Source organism: Doryrhamphus excisus, chromosome 5 (assembly GCF_030265055.1).
Source record: "Doryrhamphus excisus isolate RoL2022-K1 chromosome 5, RoL_Dexc_1.0, whole genome shotgun sequence".
Taxonomy (NCBI): domain Eukaryota; kingdom Metazoa; phylum Chordata; class Actinopteri; order Syngnathiformes; family Syngnathidae; genus Doryrhamphus; species Doryrhamphus excisus.
Genome location: NC_080470.1, coordinates 19082760 through 19105849, shown reverse-complemented (window position 1 = coordinate 19105849; position 23090 = coordinate 19082760). Strand labels below are relative to the sequence as shown.

The following is a 23090-nucleotide window of genomic DNA, read 5'->3' as shown; positions in this document are numbered from 1 at the left end:
CTGATAAAACAATGTACCTTCCGTGTATTTTCCGGACTATAAGTTGAACTTTTTGTCATAGGTTGGCTGTTCCTGTGACTTATACTCCAGAGCGACTTATAAATGAAAAAAAAGTGTTTATGTTACATATTCAAATACTGTACCGCTTGTGAGTCAGTAATGAAACAGTAGCTCTTTCTTTGGCAGGAGCCAATCACTCAAACTCACAACAAGCTGGTCAACCCACTGAAGTCATCACACAGAAACTTAACATTCAAAAGGGTAGCTAAGAAATATACAAGCAATTTAACTTACGTTTAGCATATTTTCCGGACTATAAGTGGCACTTTTTTTTTTCATAGGTTGGCTGTTCCTGCGACTTATACTCCAGAGCGACTTATACATGAAAAAAGTGTTTATGTTACATAAACACTGGACACCTTTTCTGTTCATGTTTATTTTTTGTGTAGCTGAATAAGCATTGTGTTAGCATATCTTACACCTATTCAGCCTGTTCTCTATTCTTTTATTGTTAGAACATGCCTTCCAAGAGGACGTAATGTCTGTTTTGGTCAAGTAGTTTGGAAAATAAATTACCCGCAAAAAATGCAACTTATACTCCAGTGCGCATTAAAGTGGGCCTTTTGCGACTTATACTCTGGAGCGACTTATGTATGTTTTTTTTCTACCAAATTATGCATTTTTGGTCTTGTGCGACTTATACTCCAGAGCGACTTATGTATGTTTTTTTTCTACCTAATTATGCATTTTTAGCCTAATGCGACTCATACTCCGGATTGACTTATGTATGTTTTTTTTCTACCAAATTATACAGTTTTGGTCTTGTGCGTCTTATACTCCGGAGCGACTTATGTATGTTTTTTTCTACCTAATTATGCATTTTTAGCCTTATGCAACTTATACTCCGGATTGACTTATAGTCCAGAAAATACGGTATATGGACACCCTATATGTGCACTCCGTTTTTTTTACGTTTACGAAAAAAAAAGGCTGAATCCTATAATGTGGAAATTAATTTAACGCAGTCAGGTCTGGAACCAAATTAAGGGACACCCAGAGAAGCTTGTTTTTTTCATGCAATATTTTTAAAAGCAAATGGAATTTTGAAAGTAATAAAACAACATTTTTTGGCGGAACATCCGCCATATTTGTGTTGCAGTAGCGATCTGTTCTCATGTTGTTGGAAAATACCTTGCTATATTTTTTTTTAGCCGCCACAAAATGTATCCAAAGTTATCATACACATGTCGGAGTCATCATAGGGTTAAAGAACTTGGCGGGAATAAGGCCAGGCAATTGAGAGAGGTTACACAAAGACCACCACGAGAACAAAAGACCACCGGGCTTTAAATAATGGCACTACAGTTGGCGGTTTAAATAGCTAAATTCATAAACAGAGCCACATCCCCCGCACACATATCTACAGTGGATCATCTCCCACTCACTCATTCAACACATCTTTCCCTCCTGGGTTGCCAAGGTAGCAGCCAATGTTGCAGTCAGGAGGCTCCCACACTGAGTTCCCAAGGCCCAGCTTCCACCAACACACACAGACGCACGTTTGCCCACCTAGAAGCTCAGGGACAAACACATGCATCCACGTAAACCACCCCCTCACGGTGGCTCCCTGAGCTCGGGGCCGGCGGACTGCAGCCTGCAGTGTGTGGGCTGGCGGCGGAGCGGAGCCGAGTACTGCAAGGCTAGCTGACAGCAGACAGAGCGGCCCCTTTGAGTCTCAGATAACCCCGTTATGTCATCCCGGCAAAAACTGACCCGCCTCACCTGCTTGCAGAGAGGAGAGAGCCGACCCCCTTTGCTGTCCGCCCCCCCTTGGCCCCCTGAAGCACACAGGCACCGGGTTAAAAGTGAATGTCTGGCTGTCTCCCGTCCAGGAGGGAGGCATCCGGTGGGACCTTGGGTGAGGAAACCAACCCTGAGGCAAATCCGACCTTCAGATAGGATGCCAACGCAGGGGACATCTGCATGTTCTGTGTTCCATGTAAAGGGCACTCAGACTGGAACAAGAGGGGACAGAGGCAGCCTTAAATGAGGGTCAGAGCTGGGGCAGTGCAGCCAAGCGAGCTCCCAGCATGTCCAATTCTGGGTCCAAAGTGAGATGGGGGCAGGATCGGGGAATGGTGCTGGCTAAGAGAAAAGGGGGGACGAAAACAGGATGTTCCCGGGACGCTGAAAGTTTTATGTCTGCCAGCTTGTTTCTGCACTCCCGAAGCCCTGGCAGGTCTTTTAATACCTGGCTTTTTGGAGACGTCAAACTCCTTTTTCATCCCATGCTGTCCGCCTCCTTCACGCTATCTTTACCCTTCAGTCCATTTCAGCCTCACACGGGACCGCTCCAGACCGCCGCGTCATCGCTCGGGTAAGGCTTTTCCACTGGAATTGGTTTGTCAGCGTAGAGAGAGCGGTGCGTGATTGTCGTAAATGAATCGTAGTGACATGACTGCTACTTCTCGCGCGCGTCGCTGCTGAGCAAGTCGTCAGCGCGAGTCAAGTCTTGCTGGATGGAGATTATTTGATTGAGTCCAAGCGTTTCAGATCTGGTTCAAATGCATATAATCTGTTTCAGAAGTAGGAGGGCTACCACTAATATTTAATGGTAATTGTTTAATTTCATTTGAACATGCATCAGATTACAATTGAGTGCATCCCATAATCAGTTCCCAGTTCCACATGTCCAAAAGGAGTAGGAAGAAGCAAAACTTATTAAATCCTACCCCTCCATCTGGTACTTTTACAATCAGTAACTGTTACATTTGTTCACTTCCTGCTTTCCTAAAATAATTCAAGTTTTTGTTTTTATATTTTATTTTTATTTATTATTAAAAAAATACATTTTAAATTAAAAAAATATTTATTATTTTATTTTTAGGTGAGAAATTATGCATTAGGGGTGTAAAGATATTCTTTGTTTATCTTTTTTTTTTTACATAGCTTTTACTATAAAAGCAATCTTTACTCGCTAAATGTACTGCAAAAAAAGCCAGTAAGGATAATTCATAATGCCGCCTACAGAGAACATACTAACTCCTTATTTGTAAAATGACAAATACTTCAACTTGCTGATATAGTTCATCTTCAAACAGCTAAAATAATGCATAAGGCTAAAAATAAGCAATTAGCTAAAAATGTCATCCAATACTTAAAAGGAGAAATATGATCTCAGGGAAGAAGTACATTTGAAACACTTCTATGCTAGGACTACGTTATGCTAGCCATAGCATTTCAGTATGTGGAATCAAACTATGGAATGGATTGAGTAAGGAAATCAAACAATGCACAACGATGAGCCAATTCAAGAAACAATACAAGCAGTTGATGTTTGCTAAATCCAAGGATGAAGAGTCTTGAACCAGTCATGATGTGCTATATATATCACTATATTGACACTTACTATGGTACCCATTATGGCATTGGATGCTCATATCACCTCCTACTTTGGTATGTGACAAAAAATTTAAAAATTTGAAAAAATAAAATGAAAATTTTATAAAATAAAAAAACAAAGATGAAATAAAATTTAATAAAGTAAAAAAAAAAAACCTTAAACTATATTGGGAAAGCAGGAAGTGAACAAATGTAACAGTTACCGATTGTAAAAGTACCAGATGGAGGGGTAGGATTTAATGAGCTTTGCTTCTTCCTACTCCTTTTGGACATGTGGAACTGTGAATTGATTACCATTTTGCAGCTGACTTTAGCAGCAGCTTGACAAAGATAAAGAAAAACTCTACTGTATGTGAAAAGGAAACATTTACAGATTTATGTTCCTGTAGTGAAAACTCTTCAAAACTCTTCATGGCAGGATTGCCAAGAAGAGAACGGGCGAGTCGAATTCAAGCACTTAGCGGGCCGTAGTTTGCACACCCCTGACCTACAGACACGTAGTCTCCATTAGAATGTCGACTATTTAGTTTGTGTGGCAAACTGCATCATGATCTCAACTGAATGAATTGTAGCGGCCACAAGGTGTCGCCAAACAGCACCCTGCTTAAACTTAAAGCAGCGTATGTTAAATTATATATTTTTTGATATTGATTGAAGTTGCGGGACCAGCAGGACTATGAAGTGTAACTGGAAAAAAAAAAAAACTTAAGTCTTTTTTGTGAAGTACGGACATTTGAAACGCATTCTAACAATAATGCGGTATGAAAAAGGGCACAGGAGCTGCTTCCACGGCGGGGATTTAGCATGCTGCCTGTCAGACTCCGCAGCTGACATCGCAGTCTATTTATTTTTCATAGCCAACATCTGCTTGGCTTGCTACAGTGTCATTACGATTTGCATCAGCTCGCCAGATTTCTTGTATAAATGTGATACATGGAAGGTGACGATGCACACAAAAAGGGTTTCATTAAGTGCGCTTAAGTATGGCATCTTTCATGTCGGTAAAAAAAATCGATTCCGATTGGAGCTTGAAAAGCTATTTTCTTTTCAATTTTTTTTATGAAAAAAAAGGCATACTTTCATTTCTGCAACAGACAGCTCGCTTATACAAAAAAATGATGTGTGTCATTGCAACGTCTGTATGGATTCAAACAGCTCTTTGTATGGAGATGAGCGCTCGGCTGCCGATCTCCATCCAGTCGTGACTTTTAAAGCAGAAAAAGGCAGGAAATTGACACTTTTAAGAATGACGTATGAAAAGTATTGTCAATGGAATCATTTCTGGCGTGTCAAAAGCACCGTGCCCTCCCTCGCTACAGTGAACGCGGCGCTCCGACTGCAAAGCGTCTACGGGTAAGCGCACTTAATTCAAACAATGACACACTTCTGTGATATCTTAGCCTTAAGAGTATGCAAGGTGACAGCGCATTCACAGGTGAATGCCTGGGGCTTAAAGTGTGTGGGCTGCGGCGAAGTGCGTGTAGGGGAGCATTAAATAAAAGATTAACCTGCTGGTCCCCGGCCTGTTATGAGAACGCCGGGCGGTGGCAGCCGGCCGGGCGAGCGGGGAGGCAGGAAGGGGGAGAGGCGGGGAGCGAGCAAACAACCACAGAGGAGGCTTTTCAAGCAGCTGAAGTCAGCCGGTGTGACAGTTGGAGCCCGGTTGTTAGAATAAAATGTAGATAGAATTAATATAATGTTAGTTATCACCCTTATATCCATTTGCTTAGACAATAGAATGTTCCCGTGACCCTGATTAGAGACCCCCAGCGACCCCCAGGTCCTGGAGGTGCCTGGATGCGCCAACAGCGACCCTGCAGATGCTCATGTTAATCCTGCAAGAATGTGTCAAGATAAGAACTCATAAAACAATAAAAGTAATTACTCTCACACATAGACAAACAAATACAGCTTGTGCAACTGACCCCCCCCCCCCCCCTTAGAGTTGCACGACCATGTAGTAGGGACCCCCGAAAAGAGAATTCAAAGTGGAGCGGCATGTCACTGTGTATGTGGTTTCACTTTCCTCGCTGCGAGTAACTTTGAATATTGTTGTCTGTCTCTTCTGTATTTCTGTATTTAAGTGTTTTTAAAAGTGTCACAGGAGTTTGAACCTGACACCGGTTCTCCCAACGCCTGCCCGAAGAGGCTTCACGCTACACTGCCGTGCTCGGAGCTGACAGGGGTTCCACCCAGGGAAAACCGAGTCTCTTTCGCACCTTGTCGGCAAAGACCGATGGGAGACGCATCAAACTCACGCCACAATTTCTTTGGCTGTCGTTCTGACAGCGGCTCTTTCACAACACAAGTACTAACAAATACAAGTACTACCAACAAGTATTGGGGATATACACAAGACCACAGTGCTTCATTGACCAACATTATTTTCCAATTAGCATCATAGCTCCTACTCTGTCCTTTGCTAACGTGCTAACAGGCCTTGTGCTGTAGTACCAGCTCGCTGGTATATGTGTGTGACAGGAAAAAAAGCTCAGACTCGCACGGGGTGAAGTCGATCGACACCCTTATTTAAGTAATAAGTTATTTAAGTAATAAATAAAATGACAATAAATAAACAAAATAAAGACTACCTTTATTTAAGTAATAAGATATTTAAGTAATTTTAATTTTAATTTTAATTTTAATTTTAATTTTAATTTTAATTTTAATTTTAATTTTAATTTTAATTTTAATTTTAATTTTAATTTTAATTTTAATTTTAATTTTAATCATGTTTTTGGAATGTGAGAGGAAACCTGAGTTCCCGGAGAAAACCCACACATGCACGGGGAGAACATGCAAACTCCACACAGAGATGGCCGAGGGTGGAATTGAACTCGGGTCTCCTCGCTGTGAGGTCTGCGCCGCTTTGGTTTTCATATGTTTCAGTTTTTGACTGATTTTATGGAATGGTTCAATGACAAAACCTGAGGTTATATTGTCATCAAATGTCACACCGGCGTGCCACAGGGCTCCGTCCTAGAGCTACTACTCTTCATGCATACATTTACATTCTACCACATAGCAAAATTTTCAATTTTCTGCATGTAAAACTACAATTACACTGTATGAAATATGTTATGCTATAATTATACAGTTAATTATAATAATAATAATAATAATAATAATAATAATAATAATAATAATAATAATAATAATAATAATAATAATAATAATAATAATTGTATACTATATAATTAATTTTAATTTAATTTAAATTTAAATTTAAATTTTTTATTTAACCACTCGACCGCGGTGCAGCCCGACTTTCAAAATAAAATACTCAAATTGTGTATAGTGTGCATTGTTGCTGTGATCTCTGCTGCAATTGGTGGGGGGTTCAAGGTCGTCTCCAGTCGAAGGAAGTTGCAATTTCGTCAGAGCGAAAACAGACTGGATAAAAAATGCTTGTTTACGCCATCAAAAGTCTACATTTCGGATTCAAGTATGTTTGAGCGCTTTCTAACTCTTAGCTGCCTTCTCGACGCATGGAAAATCACACTTAAGGGGAAAATCGTGCCGAGGGAGACCGTGGTGATGATGACAGCATGCGGTATCCCGGTGTTATTTTTGTACACAACAGCCTCCATTATCCTGGTGCGACCGACTCCATTTTGTGGCCCATTACGACGAAAGAGGAAGATGGCTCTGAAGAGGAGCGACTGAAGAGTATCTTCAAAAGTTGCCAAACGCATTCGCCGGAACTTGACTATAAAAACAAACGACACCGACTGACTTTGCTCGCAAATCGGCGGCGCACACGCGTGTTTATTCCCTGCATCCACGTCGTGTTTACCGCCACGGCGGCGTGGCCATCGGCGCCGCCTGTTTGCTCTTTAACCAGATTATCAGAAGAGGAGTGTCAGTAAGTAGGATCTAAAATGAAAGCCATTATGGAGCATTATCCCAGGGATGCACCCGCCCCGCCCCCGTGATCCATCTGCCGCACCGCCACCCACACATCCACTACGCCGAGATTACAGCCGTGATTAGCGGCAGGAAGCGCTGCTTAATTCAAACACCCCTGGAGAACACGTGGCGCCCACACGGAGGGCGGAGGTGCTGCAGGAGGCAACGTGGGCACCCGTTCTTCACGAAATGCTGGCACCAGCACGTGATCGATTTCCGCGGCTACCGTGTTTACCGTGTAGAGGGCGGGGTTAAAACCCCATTCACCAGCTGGTATGCACGTTTGATCCAATCGGAAGCCTGAAAAACCACAAACTGCTGGTGTTTGGTTCATATTGGCCTAATTAATTACTGGATTAATCGAAACATCAAGCTTCAAATTAATTCAGAACGGAATGGTTAGTTGCAGCCCTAATCATCATATTTAAAGGAAAATCGTTTTGCCGTCTCCATTTCTTTGATGAATAGGACGTTTTGCAACCGTCACCTTTTAATGCAGGCCAGGGGTCGGCAACCTTTACTATCAAAGGCGCCATTTTCCCCGTCTCATAGTCACAAATAGCCTGAGCTGCAAACATGACACAAGTTTTTAGTCCTAAAACTTTAGTGCATTTTGTCGAAATGTAAATAAAGGGATCCATAAGACCCCAGGTGGAAGGATCCATAAGATCCCAGGTGGAAGGATCCATAAGATCCCAGGTGCGAGGATCCATAACATCCCAGGTGGAAAGATTCGTAACATCCCAGGTGGGAGGATCCGTAACACCCCAGGTGGGAGGATGCGTAACATCCCAGGTGGGAAGATGCGTAACATCCCAGGTGGGAGGATGCGTAACATCCCACGTGGGAGGATCCATAACATCCCAGGTGGGAGGATCCGTAAAATCCCAGGTGGGAGGATCCGTAACATCCCAGGCGGGAGGATGCGTAACATCCCAGGTGGGAGGATCCGTAACATCCCAGGTGGGAGGATCCGTAACATCCCAGGTGGAAGGATTCATAACATCCCATGTGGAAGGATCCATAAGATCCCAGGTGGGAGGATCTGTAACATCCCAGGTGGAAGGATCCGTAACATCCCAGGTGGGAGGATCCATAACATCCCAGGTGGAAAGATCCATAACATCCCAAGTGGAACGATCCATAACATCCCAGGTGGAAGGATCCATAACGTCCCAGGTGGAAAGATCCATAACATCCCAGGTGTGTTGAGTCGGCAATCAGATGGCGCTAGCATAAATGAGAAGACAGGAAGCACCTCTGACTTCCTGTCTCTAGGATGGTGTGCCTGAGACCGAGCCAGACGTGATCGTTCTTATTTGGGACATTTGTGCGTGCATCATTACCTTTTTATGGCGAATGTTTTTTTGTTATTCCTGGAATTAAATATTTAAATTGCTTTGACCTGCCAGTTATTTTTATTTTTTGACACTTTTGTTACGTGTCATGCTACAAGGACACCTTGAGGGACATCACAGCCAAACGTAAACACGTCAAAATTTCATGTTAACGTTTCACTGGGAACTCTAAGACACAACATTCGGCCCTCCTGGCCTATTTATCACCCTCACATGTGGACTAGTCTCTGTCGTAAAAAGACCCCTTCTGTACCTGTGATCTTGTCGCGCACCAGTTTGCAGGACTCGATCTCCCCGATGCTCCCGAACAGGCTGCGGAACTCCTCCTGGGTCATGTTCTGGGGCAGGTAGTTGACAATGAGGTTGGTCTTGCTGTCGTCGTTTGTGGGCCCGGTCTGCATGGGCGAGGGGCAGCCGCGGCTGTTACTGGTGGGGCCGTTGGCCGTGGTGCCCCCTCCGCTGGGGCCATTTGTCACCGGAGCCTCCATGTTACTGATGATCTGGGGGAGGTGGAGGAAGAGGATGGGCGGCGTGATTTTTTCTTTCCCAAACAATTCCAAGTGAATACATGACCTTTGACCTTTCTAAAGGATCCTGATAATTTAGTAGGAGCTAAAAAAAATCAATACATTTTTCATTTAGTCATAACTGAAGCTTAGCAGGTTTTCTTCATTTTTCTTAAGCTGCTGCACTTGCCCTTAAGTCGTCTAGCTCCTGATGGAGGCTATATATTTACAGCACTGGATATGCATGCATTGTCAATAATTTTGGATATGCAATTTTATGATAAAATTTGTAATAAAATAGCCAAAAAAAACATATTGTCTCAAATAATATTTGAGACATAAAAAAAATAATAAAAGTGGCTATAAACCCCTAATGTTGTGTCGGGCTTCATTTTAAGTATGTTATCATCATTTTATTGATTTATATAAGAATTAATGACATACAGCTGGATGCCGGTTAATATTGCCCTACTTTTATTTTGAAGCTGACTTTGCACTGAACAGGAAGTCACTGTGTGAACCACAGAGACCAGAGTTGTGTTTGTCCCTGGGTCCTTTTGCTCTTTTAAACGCCCCTTTGTATGGACATGTTGTGGACTCCTATAGAGCAGCTACACACAATAACCAACACAGGCAGCTTTCTAGATCTTCTAGAATCGGCACCTATTCCAGGTCTATTTCCTTGGACTTTTAGTTTATTTCACACACAGCCCTCGCCCACTCCGCTGTGATTGGTCACACTTGACTTGTACAGTTAACACGTACATACGGGCAGTCCGGCACACTGTGACATCACAGGGAGCCATTATTTTTTTAATTTTAATTCCTTAATTCCTGTTGTGGGAGGAAACCGGAGTTCCCGGAGAAAACCCAATCGTGCACGGGGAGAACATGCAAACGCCACACAGAGATGGCCGAGGGTGGAATTGAACTCGGGTGTCCTAGCTGTGAGGTCTGCGTGCTAACCACTCAACCACCATGCAGTTCATCATATTAGTATTAATAATTTTAATTTTAATTTTAATTTTAATTTTAATTTTAATTTTAATTTTAATTTTAATTTTAATTTTAATTTTAATTTTAATTTTAATTTTAAAGGAAGTTGCAATTTCATCAGAGCGAAAACAGACTGGATAAAAAATGCTTGTTTACGCCATCATTGGTCACACTCGACTTGTACAGTTAACACTTTGTATACGGGCAGTCCGGCAACCTGTGACATCACAAGGAGCCATCCCAAATTTCTTTCAGGGCTCAGTTAGGGCTCATTATTTGAAACTTTGGCATAATTTAACAAAGTTTATTCGACTCATGTTCTCGCTGGTTTGTGTTTACGTTCATGAGTGAATTTATTTCTTACATGTAAAACATTCTGCTTTTATTTTGGAGGGTCCTTGGGAACTTTTAATGGGGGCTGAAGCCACCCTAAATTAGCCCTCATGTCACTTTATTTATTAAAATTGGATCCCAAACATAAGCAGCCGCAGAATGTTTGTTTCTCGGTGTAATCCAACACGTCTGCGTTATAGGCGGAGATGTCATCGCAGCAAATGGGCCAGGCCTTTAGTGGGAAGCCACATTTGGTGGGAAACCACATTTGAATGCTGCTGCTGAGCTGCTGTGACAGAAGAAAGTTCAGGCTCTTCTCCTCCGGTTTTCAAGAGCATCTCAGGATCAAAGTGTTCTCAGAGGGACTGTGAGCTGGCGTAAGTGTGAGAAAATACGTTTGGAAAAAAAAAAGGAAAGCGAGAAGGAAGATGTAGGTTGCTTTTGCAGCAGAGCACTCGGAGGTGTTTTTTTAATAGACATGTCACTAGGAGATGAACGCTGCCCCCCCCCCCAAAAAAAAAAAAAAAACAGGGGGTGGAGTTGCCGCTTTGCATCGCATTACTAAATATACTTGCCTGTGAGGACTATGTCAGGTTTTTTTTTTTTTTTTTTTACATATTTTTCTTTTTTTTATTATTTTATTGCTTAGGGTCTTGGAGAGCTTCACATGTAATCAGGTTTAAATTTTATTCAAATTCTGAATTTTTTAAATCATAATATTACTTTGAAACTGTACTTAATTTCTTCGTGTTGATTTTTGATTATTTTTATTATTTTATTTTTTGATTATTTTATCCTGCAGTATCCTTCAGTCGTCAGAAATACACATACATATACATAATATACATGTATTGAGTTAGTACATTTGAAAAACAATAACAAATACACATTCCTCCATCTTTTTTCTATGCCGCTTATCCTCATTATGCTGGAGCCTATCCCAGCTGTCATCGGGCGAGAGGCGGGGTACATGCTAACATGCGTGTTTATGGAATGAGGGAGGAAACACGGAGAAAACCCACACACGGGGAAAACATGCTAACTCCACACGGAGAATCGAACCCAGGTCTCCTGACTACATGCTAACCACTCCTCTACCGTGCGAATTTCTTACGTTGTTGATACACTTACAAACCCTATCATAAACAAATGTAAATATTAGCGGGAAGATTCACCACTGTTCGATTTTGCCGTTATTTGTGAATAATGACTCTCACTGTGGTTTGCTAGAGTCCCAAATCTTTAGAAATGGCTTTTTTCTCCCTTTAATAATTAAGTGTTTCATTAAAAAACTGCATTTTGTGTTCAGTTGTGTTGTGATAATAAACTAATATTTCAATTACTTGATCTGAAACATTCAAGTGTGAAAAATATGCAAATAAGAATTGAGGAAGTTAGTCAACATTTTCATGTATTTGTATTTTGTTGTGGATAATATACTGTATATATGATTATGGTTGTTTAATAAACAATATCAATGTCCCAATATTACAATATTAATTAATATTTGTGGATACTGACTCTCACTGTGGTTTGCTGGAGTCCTAAAGCTTTAGAAATGACTTTTTCCTCCCTTTTAATAATAAATTTTTTCATTAAAAAATGCATTTTGTGTTCAATTGTGTTGTGATAAAAAACTAATATTTCAATTACTTTGATCTGAAACATTCAAGTGTGAAAAATATGCAAATAAAAAATCAGGAAGTTAGCCAACATTTTCATGTATTTGTATTTTGTTGTGGATAATATACTGTATATATTATTATGGTTGTTTAATAAACTAAAACTTGTCCTAAAACCTGGACATCTTTTTAAATAGTGCTATGTTTATACCAAATAATAAATATATATAAAATAAATAAAATAATTGTTTTTTTTTTTAATAAATAAAATAAATAAAATAAATAAAATAAATAAAATAAATAAAATAAATAAAATATTTTTTTTGTCCCGTCCAGCCATTGGAGCAGATAGTATTGTTGATCTAAATCCCCTTACATGCTAAACAGAAAAAAAAATTATTCATTTTAATACTAAGGAATCATTAAATTCATTTCAGCCAGGCAAAAGTATTTTGGTAATTTTATTCATTGAATTATTGGAGTATGAAGGACTGTTTGTGTATTTTTAATCAGCCCGCATCATATCTGGGACATACTAATGAGGAAATTAGTTCGAAGAAATCAGTGAAAACGAGAGAAAAAAAAGAGAGACGTTGTGCTCTTCCACCAGAAAAACGACAAAACGGCACAGCGAGATTTGACAGGTATGACCTGGGAGCAAATGAGCATGTTGGTTAACCTCGTTTCTAGTAGCTTCAAGTAGGAAATCAAGTCTGATGTTTGTTTATTTTTCATTGAGTATGTTGGTCTTGCATATCTGCCGTCCTCTTATTATGCAGACACACACACACACACACACATTGGTTGGCACACACTCATTCCCACACTGTCAGTTAGAATAAACACACACACATGTGAGAACAATGGGCCCGAGTCCACAGCAATGAAAGACGGAAAAACAGACGGCAAGATGTCTGAACCTCTCAAGATGAGAGCTGCATGCAAATTGTTCTTTTGAAGGATCCTTCCCTGCTCGATGCTCCAGCACAGCAAAGACCCCCGGACGTGAGAGCGAACAATATGTAACCACAACAGAAAGTTGACTGAAGTGGGTCTTATTATTACGTTTGTTGGCCGCCCCCCCTTCCGAGATGTTCCAGTCTACTACAGGCTATCGACACTGCGGGACACTCTAGCAGGCCAAGATGGCTACTTCTCATTAGCGGGGTCCAGCAGAGCCTGAGCGGACATCTGTACATCTCCGCATACATCTGCATGTCTCTGCAAGCCTGTCCCCTTAAGGGGGGAACACCGCTATTTTTGGAATTTTGCCCATCATTGCCCAACAACATATATTCCTTTCCCTTTTTTGTGCCTTATAACACAAAAAAATTTGTTAATACGAGCTAGCTAACAATGCACGTCATTGGGAAACAGCTATTTTGACGCGTAACAAGTGTTCCATAAAAGGGGGAACACCACTATTTTTGGAATCTTGACCATCATTGCCCAAAAACACATATTCCTTTTCGTTTTTTTGTGCCTGAGAACGCCAGAAAACGAGTTAATACGAGCTAGCTAACAATGCACGTCATTGGGAAACAGATATTTTGATGCATAACAAGTGTTCCATTTCCATAAACGGCACTATTTTTGGAATCTAGCCCCTAATTGCCCAACAACATATATTCCTTTCCCTTTTTTGTGCCTCAAAATGCCAAAAACCAAGTTAATACGAGCTAGCTAACAATGCACGTCATTGGGAAACAGCTACATATTTTGATGCATAACAAGTGTTCCATTTCCATAAAGGGGGAACGCCACTATTTTTGGAATCTTGCCCATCTTTGCTCAACAACATATATTCCTTTCATTTTTTTTGTGCCTTAGAACGCCAGAAAACGAGTTAATACGAGCTAGCTAACAATGCACATCATTGGGAAACAGCTATTTTGATGTGTAACAAGTGTTGCATAAAAGGGGGAACGCCACTATTTTTGGAATCTTGCCCATCATTGCCAAAAAACACATATTCCTTTTCGTTTTTTTGTGCCTTAGAACGCCAGAAAACGAGTTAATACGAGCTAGCTAACAATGCACATCATTGGGAAACAGCTATTTTGATGCGTAACAAGTGTTGCATAAAAGGGGCGACACCACTATTTTTGGAATCTTGCCCATCATTGCCCAACAACACATATTCCTTTCCTTTTTTTGTGCCTTAGAACGCCAGAAAACGAGTTAATACGAGCTAGCTAACAATGCACATCATTGGGAAACAGCTATTTTGATGTGTAACAAGTGTTGCATAAAAGGGGGAACGCCACTATTTTTGGAATCTTGTCTATCATTGCCCAACAACACATATTCCTTTTTCCATTTTTTGTGCCTTAGAACGCTAGAAAACGAGTTAATACGAGCTAGCTAACAATGCACGTCATTGGGGAAAAACAGCTATTTTAATGCATAACAAGTGTTCCATTTCCATAACTGACTTGTATATTATATTCATTCATTATCGCTTATCCTCACCAGGGTCGCGGGGGGTGCTGGAGCCTATCCCAGCTGTCTTCAGACGAGAAGCGGGCTACACCCTGGACTGATGGCCAGCCAATCCCAGGGCTTATTATATTATATTATATGACTTGTATATTAACCCAGCTATAGCGATATTGCTATTGCAGCAGCTAACACCAAATACTACATTTCTGGTGGAATAACACAACGCCTCGCTGTAGGCCTCGCTATAGACGTTTTTTGAAAAAGTCGTTTTGAAAAATAAATGCAAGGCGCTAAATCAGGCTAATCAGGGTAGTGGCAGTAAGCCCAAAAGTGGGTCAACTTTGGGATTCCATATGCTACCAAGAAAACAACAAGATCAGAACAGACGACATCGATACAAAGACTTCGAAAGATGCTAGTTTTTTTCTAAGCTTTTTTTTTTTTTTACTTACATGAGGATTATTTTGAACTTGTTAGCTCGTGTGCTGGAAGATACGGCCATTCCATCAGTCGGCATCCCAATTAAAGCATACTTTGGAGGTTTTTGTGTGAACTCTGAACTCTTTCTGTGAACTGAACTGTGTATACATGTTTGTGTGTACATGTGTTAAAATGTACCTACAATGCATACTTTTGTTGTTGTTTTTTTGCGTGGTAGGCAATGTGCCTTTTATCAAGGACTTCTTCTTCCTGCTGTGTGTTTCTCCTTCCTCTTTTTGCCACCTTGTGGTCCTTTTTATGGCGTTAAAATTGGCCTCCAGGCTGATCCGTTGGTGAGTTGCATCACGAACATTGGGGCTCATAAAAACATAGAAGTACGTTTTTGGATGTTGAATGAGTTAATGGTCAAATAACGTCAATATTTACTATGAATTACAAAAGTGTGATAGCTAATCCTGACATCAGATTAGAGGTGTCCAGGCTGGTCCACTAGTATATATCAGAATATGCAGTGTTGCCGTGTAGTACTTTAGCCGATTACTAAATTCCAAAGGAAATATGTTTAAATATGTACGTTTTAACAACAGCCAGGTATCATCAGCATCCATCCCAGTCAGCAGAGCAGCAGCAGCACCAGAGTGTGATTGTGTAAACACAGTAGAACATCAGATCATATTACTTGATGGCTGTGTAAAATGGCTGAGCCATCCATTTGGCAGCAGCAGCAGTCGTCTCCTTACCATCTTTGGCTGTGTCAGCAATCCCTTCTCTGCCCAGCCCTGGAGCTGTGGGAGCTCTGCCTGACGCCACTGTGTCTCTGTCGACCCCTATGGAGCAGGAGCACAAAGAGGGAGGGGGGAAGAGGGGGGGAGGAAAGGGGCACAGCCCACCGTCAGCATCATCAAGTCACTTTTGCAAGTTTGGGGTTTGTTTGATTTTGTTGTGATGGGAGGAAGAAGGAAAGGGGGGTGGGGGTATGGCGGCTCAGCGGGGTGTAACGGTACGTCGTTATCGCCGGTCGGTAGCTCGGACCTCGGTTGGGATCATTTAGGGGAAGAGTACGAGTACAAAATGCTGGCAGGTAATTCTTCAATAAATCCAATGATTTATATTCATTATTATTATTATTATTATTATTATTATTATTATTATTATTATTATTATTATTATTATTATTATTATTATTATTATTATTATTATTATTATTATTATTATTATTATTATTATTATTATTATTATTATTATTATTATTATTATTATTATTATTATTATTATTATTATTATTATTATTATTATTATTATTATTATTATATTAAATGATATTATTAATAATTATTTAAAAATATTAGTAGATTTATATTTGATTTTATTATTATTATTATTATTATTATTATTATTATTATTATTATTATTATTATATATTATACTATATTATTAATAATTATTATTTAAAACATTTATTAAGAGATTTATATTTGGTTTAAAAATAATAATAATAATAATTATTATATTGTATTTTATTATTAATAATTATTATTAAAAAAGTATTAATAGATTTATATTCGATTTAATTAATAGTAATTTTTATTATTATTATTATTATTATTATTATTATTATTATTATTATTATTATTATTATTATTATTATTATTATTATTATTATTATTATTATTATTTTATGTTATATTATATTATATTATTAATAATTATTATTTAAAAATGTATTAAGATATTTATGTTTGATTTAATTAATAGTAATTATTGTTATTATATTGTATTATATTATTAATTATTAATTAATAATAATTAATTAATTAGTAATTATTATTTTAAAAAATAATAAATAGATTCATATTTGATTTAATTAATTATTATATTATATTATATTATATTATATTATATTATATTATATTATATTATATTATATTATATTATATTATATTATATTATATTATATTATATTATATTATATTATATTATATTATATTATATTATATTATATTATAAATATTTATTATTAAAAAAATATTAATAGATTTATATACAGCAGATCCTCGCTACTGAGGGGTGGGGGGTCCGGGCCAAGGCCACCCACAACCAGTGAAGGCCTGGACTTTGCTGCATGCATTTGCACCCTAGTTCAGGCCTCCTACAAGTTGGACCTGCCATGAAGGCCTACCCATCCGGGTGGCATCCTGACCAGATGCCCCGCCCATCTCATCCGGGCTCCTCTCCATGGGAAGGAGCAGATATTTTACCCCGAATTTCTCCTGGATGACATCCAAAAGTCATTGTACTTGTGTCCTTTTTGTCGCTATTCAAAGCTTATGATCATTAGTGATGGTAGGAACTCTCCAAGGTACTTAAACTCTTCCACTTGGGGAGGGATCCCTGGCGCTCCACCCTTCCCTGGATGAGGACCATTGACTCTAACTTGGAGTCACGGATGCTGAGTGTCGGCTATGTGGGGATCCACTGTATATTTCATCATTTTGGATAGTTGGCAAGACTTTTCAAAATAAAATACAACGAGTGTGAATAGTGTGAAAACTTGAAGTATTTATATAAATCTCCCCAAATATGAGACTTTAACAAAGCTCTAGTTAGCCATTGTGTTGCTTTATGGAGCAGACGCATGACGCCACAAACACTTCCTGTCCCTCACTAAATACGTACCCTGTGGGAACTCTGTGCGCAACCGAATGTTCCGTACCAAAAGATTCCAATAACGATACCGTTACACCCCTAGCCATTGGAAAGGTCGTCATTCCGGCACTAAAACAAGAACGGCTTTGCCTTTTTTGGGCCTTATAACGCCAGAAAACTAGTTAATACGAGCTAGCTAACAATGCACGTCATTGGGAAACAGCTATTATGATGCGTAACAAGAGTTCCATTTCCATAAAAGAGGGAATGCCACTGTTTTTGGAATCTTGCCCATCATTGCCGAACAACACATATTCCTTTGATTTTTTTTTGTGCCTTATAACGTCAGAAAACGAGTTAATGCGAGCTAGCTAACAATGCACATCATTGACAAAACAGCTACATATTTTGATGCGTAACAAGTGTTCCATTTCCATAAAAGGGGAAACGCCACTATTTTTGGAATCTTGCCCATCATCGCCCAACAACATATATTCCTTTCATTTTTTTTTGTGCCTTATAACGCCAAAAAAACGAGTATATACGAGCTAGCTAACAATGCACGTAATTGGGAAAAACAGCTATTTTGATGCTTAACAAGTGTTCCATTTCCATAAAAGGTTCCCCCTTCCCACTATTTTTGGAATCTTGCCCATCATTGCCCAACAACACATATTCCTTTCATTTTTTGTGCCTTAGAATGCCAGAAAACGAGTTAATACGAGCTAGCTAACAATGTACGTCATTGGGAAACAGCTATTTTGATGCGTAACAAGTGTTCCATTTCCATAAAAGGGGGAACACCACTATTTTTGGAATCTTGCCCATCAACACATATTCCTTTCCCTTTTTTGTGCCTTATAACGCCAAAAAAACGAGTATATACGAGCTAGCTAACAATGCACGTAATTGGGAAAAACAGCTATTTTGATGCTTAAGAAGTGTTCCATTTCCACAAAAGGTTCCCCCTTCCCACTATTTTTGGAATCTTGCCCATCATTGCCCAACAACACATATTCCTTTCATTTGTTTTGTATGCCTTATAACGCCAGAAAACGAGTTAATACGAGCTAGCTAACAACAAGAAAGATTCCAATAATGATATCGTTACACCCCTAGCCGCTGGGAAGGTCGTCCTTCCGGCACTAAAACAATTACGGCTCAGGAGAAATTGGGTAAATATTTTAGTTGTGTGTCCATGGGTGGGGGGGATGTTGGCTTTTCCAACAGCAAATCCTCCAGGCACGCCTGCATCCCTGTATCCCTTTCACCACAGCCTATACCAGAAATTGTCTCAAATGTTGTCAAGCTGAAGCCCGACGCCCAGGATGCGGCTCGCTCCACGATGGAAGCCATCTGATTGGTTCTCCCTGCCGTGACCTTGGCTTTATGACTTTCTAATGAGGGTTTCCCTTTTGCTATCCGCCCGTAAACAAGCCTGCGGTCGGAGAGACAGAAATATCACAAATGAGCAGGAAGTCTGTTGCAGCGGCACTCAAGAGCGAGGGGGGGTGTGTATGTGGGGGGGTTACTAATGCCTACAGCTATGGATGCCACTAGCAGCCAATTTAGCGGGAGTAGAAAAAAAGAGGCGGGATGACCCCTGCCTTCATTGACTCCTTCACAGGGATGAGGAGAGGGAGTCGGGAAGGGAAAGGATGAGTAATGCGGGAGACACTTCCCGTGCTTCAAAGACGGAAAAGACGAAGACGGGGAGTGAGTGAAGGAGAGTCGCCGCGTGTTCTCCTGTCAACGTGTCTTGTAAACTTGGGCAGGGATGCATAATGGAGGTCTGAATGAGAATGAGGTGCCAGCTTGGAAAGGGAAAAACTGGTCCACGGGTGCGGGTGGGGGGGAAATAGGTCAGTGCGCAGGTGTCCTATTTGAGGTAAAATATTTTAGCGAGAGCCATTTTGTTTCAGTGCGGTGAGGACAACAGGGAACAAAATTTGCAGTGAAGCATGCTGGCACCAATTTCCAATGGAAATAATCCGTTCCAGTGTCAAACTGTCACCAAATTCAATTACATATTGCATATAGGATTCTTGTTTGGATCCATTCTGGGTGGACTACAGACCGCTAATCATAAATAATATGGAAATTAAAAGCATTTGACTTATTTTCAAGTAAATCTGAGCGATGTTTTAGTCTAATATTTAATTTTAATGTCAGTCATTGCCATTTTCATGCTTTGAATTTCATAATTTTATTCTACCACCAATTACCAAAAATAAATAAATGCTGTTCGATGGTTGAATGGCGACTAATAATCAAAAATCTTACATATGTATTGCCAAAATTCAGCATTTCTAGCATATAAATGGCTAAATGAACTCCTGCATTCAAAAGACGCATTCAAAGACATTGTGATATGTAGTATTCTACCCTGGACACACAAGCACCAGATTTGATCACCATAAACAATAAAGTCACGAAGAAAAAAGGGTGGTTTGCAAAGCTTTACACCAGGGTGACACCAATTTCACATAGAAATAATCCGTTCCAGTGTCAAACTGTCACCAACTTCAATTACTTATTTCATATAGGATTCTTTAAATTCATGTTTGGATCCATTCTGGGTGGACTACAGACCGCTAATCATAAATAATATGGAAATTAAAATCAATTGACTTATTTTCAAGTAAATCTGAACAATATTTTAGTCAATAATAATAATAATAATAATAATCAAAAACGTACATATTTATTGCCCAAATTCAGCATTTCCTAGCATATTAATGGCTAAATGAACTGCTGCATTCAAAGACATTGTGATGAAATGTAGTATTCTACCCTGGACACACAAGCACCAGATTTGATCGCCGGGAACAACAAAGTCTAAAAGAAAAACAATGGCTACTTGTTGCTTTTACCCACGCAAAGCTAGAACTTCCTGTCCGCTGTTCACTCTACTCCCCAACACAACACACCCCATCAAGAGTCTTATTTACGCCTTAAATGGCGTATTTTGTAATAATAAGAGTGTGACGGTGACTATAGGGGTGTTATATCATGTCTCAAGAGCTCTAATAATGATAAAACATATTTAGAGCGTTATATAAAGACTTTGTACAAAAATTTAATTTATGCATTTCCTCTTACTTGGAGGAAATCCACTTAATTAAGCACAATAATTATTATATTTGTATACATGCTGTTATCACGTTTAGGTCTTTAATAAATGATGTCCCATATGTTTCATATCATACGATATATTCATCTACTTTTTTAAATAAGTCGCAGAGCGCCATAATATGGTGTTAGCCTTGATGCTAGAATTTAGGCAGTTTAAAAGCTTTTAGTAAGCCCGACTGTGAACACACTAAGTATGTGTGTGTAGCTTTAATGCTAATTAGCTGTGGCCTCCGACAGAGTGTGCGCCTCCAAGAAGCTATATTGTGTACTTTTATCTACTTTGTACATGAAGAAATATGTACTGGAAAATCCAAAACAGCTGATCATCAATATAACCAATATTATGTACTTGTACAATGATGTGGGAATTATCTTCGGACCCAATGTTTGGTCCCACAGAGTCCAGGAAACAGTTCTTTTCTTTTTAATAGCATGTGTGCACGATAAAACACACGACCGCTGTAAAAACGAAACAAAAAAAACACAAAAAATGTCAAGAGACCAAAAGGTATTGAAGTAAATACATGCACACTAGTAGTACTAACATAGCTATGTTCGCTAGGGTGCTGACATTACACTCATTTTCACCGCATGATACAATGTAAGGCTATATTCAAATATGTACTGGAAAATACAAAACAGCTGATCATCAATATAGCCAATATTATGTACTTGTACAATGATGTGGGAATTATCTTCGGACCCAACGTTTGGTTCCACACAGTCCAGGAAACAGTTCTTTTTTTTTTTTAATCGCATATGTGCACGATAAAACACACGGCCGCTGCAAAAACAAACCAAAAAAAAAAACAAAAAATGTCAAGAGACCAAAAGGTATTGAAGAAAATACATAAACGCTAGCAGTACTAGCATAGCTATGTTCGCTAGGGTGCTGACATTACATTCGTTTTCACCGCATGATACAATGTAAGGCTATATTCAAATATGTACTGGAAAGTCCAAAACAGCTGATCATCATCAATATAGCCAATATTATGTACTTGTACAATGATGTGGGAATTATCTTCGGACCTAACGTTTGCTCCCACAGAATCCAGGAAACAGTTCTTTTTTTTAAAAAAAATCGTATGTGTGCACGATAAAACACATGACCGCTGCAAAAACGAACCAAGAAAAACACAAAAAATGTCAAGAGACCAAAAGGTATTGAAGAAAATACATACACACTGCTGACATTACACTCATTTTTACCGCAATATCATGCTAGGTTAGCTTATTTTGAAAACAACCTCAGTGGTTCCCAAACTTTACCAACTCAGGTAAATATAAAATAAAATGTTATATTAATTTATAGGTAAATAAAATATTATTAAAAATACAAACATTAACAATTATCTAAAATATTAATACAATAACATTGATATAATTTTTCTATTTTATATATAATACAATTTATTAATAAGTTAAAAATTTATTAATTGCAATTATAATTAATATTAAAATAATAATAAAAATGAATAAAATGTATTTTAATTTTATTTTTAGGTTTATTTTTATATGAATGTGAAATGTTATGTTTGTATATATTAATTTAAATATAAAATACAATTTTATATGAATTTATAGGTAATAAAATATTATTAAAAATACAAACATTATTAATTATCTAAAATATTAATACAATAACTTTGATATAATTATTCTAATTTATATATAATACAATTTATTAATAAGTTAATTAATTAATTGCAATTACAATTAATATTAAAATAATAATAATAAAAATATTGTAATTTTATTTTTAAGTTTATTTTTATATATATGTGAAATGTTATGTTTGTATATATTAATTTAAATATAAAATAAAATGTTATATTAATTTATAGGTAAATAAAATATTATTAAAAATACAAACATTAATAATTATCTAAAATATTAATACAATAACTTTGATATAACTATTCTAATTTATATATAATACAATTTATTAATAAGTTAATTAATTAATTGCAATTACAATTAATATTAAAATAATAATAATAAAAATATTGTAATTTTATTTTTAAGTTCATTTTTATATATATATGTGAAATGTTATGTTTGTATATATTAATTTAAATATAAAATAAAATGTTATATTAATTTATAGGTAAATAAAATATTATTAAAATTACAAACATTAATAATTATCTAAAATATTAATACAATAACTTTGATATAATTATTCTAATTTATATATAATACAATTTATTAATAAGTTAATTAATTAATTGCAATTACAATTAATATTAAAATAATAATAAAAAAAATATTGTAATTTTATTTTTAAGCTTATTTTT

At 38.0% G+C, this 23090-nt stretch overlaps 1 protein-coding gene across 6 annotated transcripts in view; it reads right to left on the bottom strand.

Annotated features, from left to right (window-relative positions):
- The window catches only part of elavl4 (ELAV like neuron-specific RNA binding protein 4), a 124117-nt gene that overhangs the window by 54114 nt on the left and 46913 nt on the right, over positions 1 to 23090 (bottom strand). For all 6 annotated transcript variants that reach the window (XM_058074393.1, XM_058074395.1, XM_058074392.1 and 3 more), the window contains 2 exons: positions 15750 to 15836; positions 8923 to 9169 (listed from right to left, as the gene is read on the bottom strand). In XM_058074393.1, the coding sequence (XP_057930376.1) occupies positions 8923 to 9169; positions 15750 to 15836 (334 nt within the window). The remainder of the gene's footprint in view (positions 1 to 8922; positions 9170 to 15749; positions 15837 to 23090) is intronic.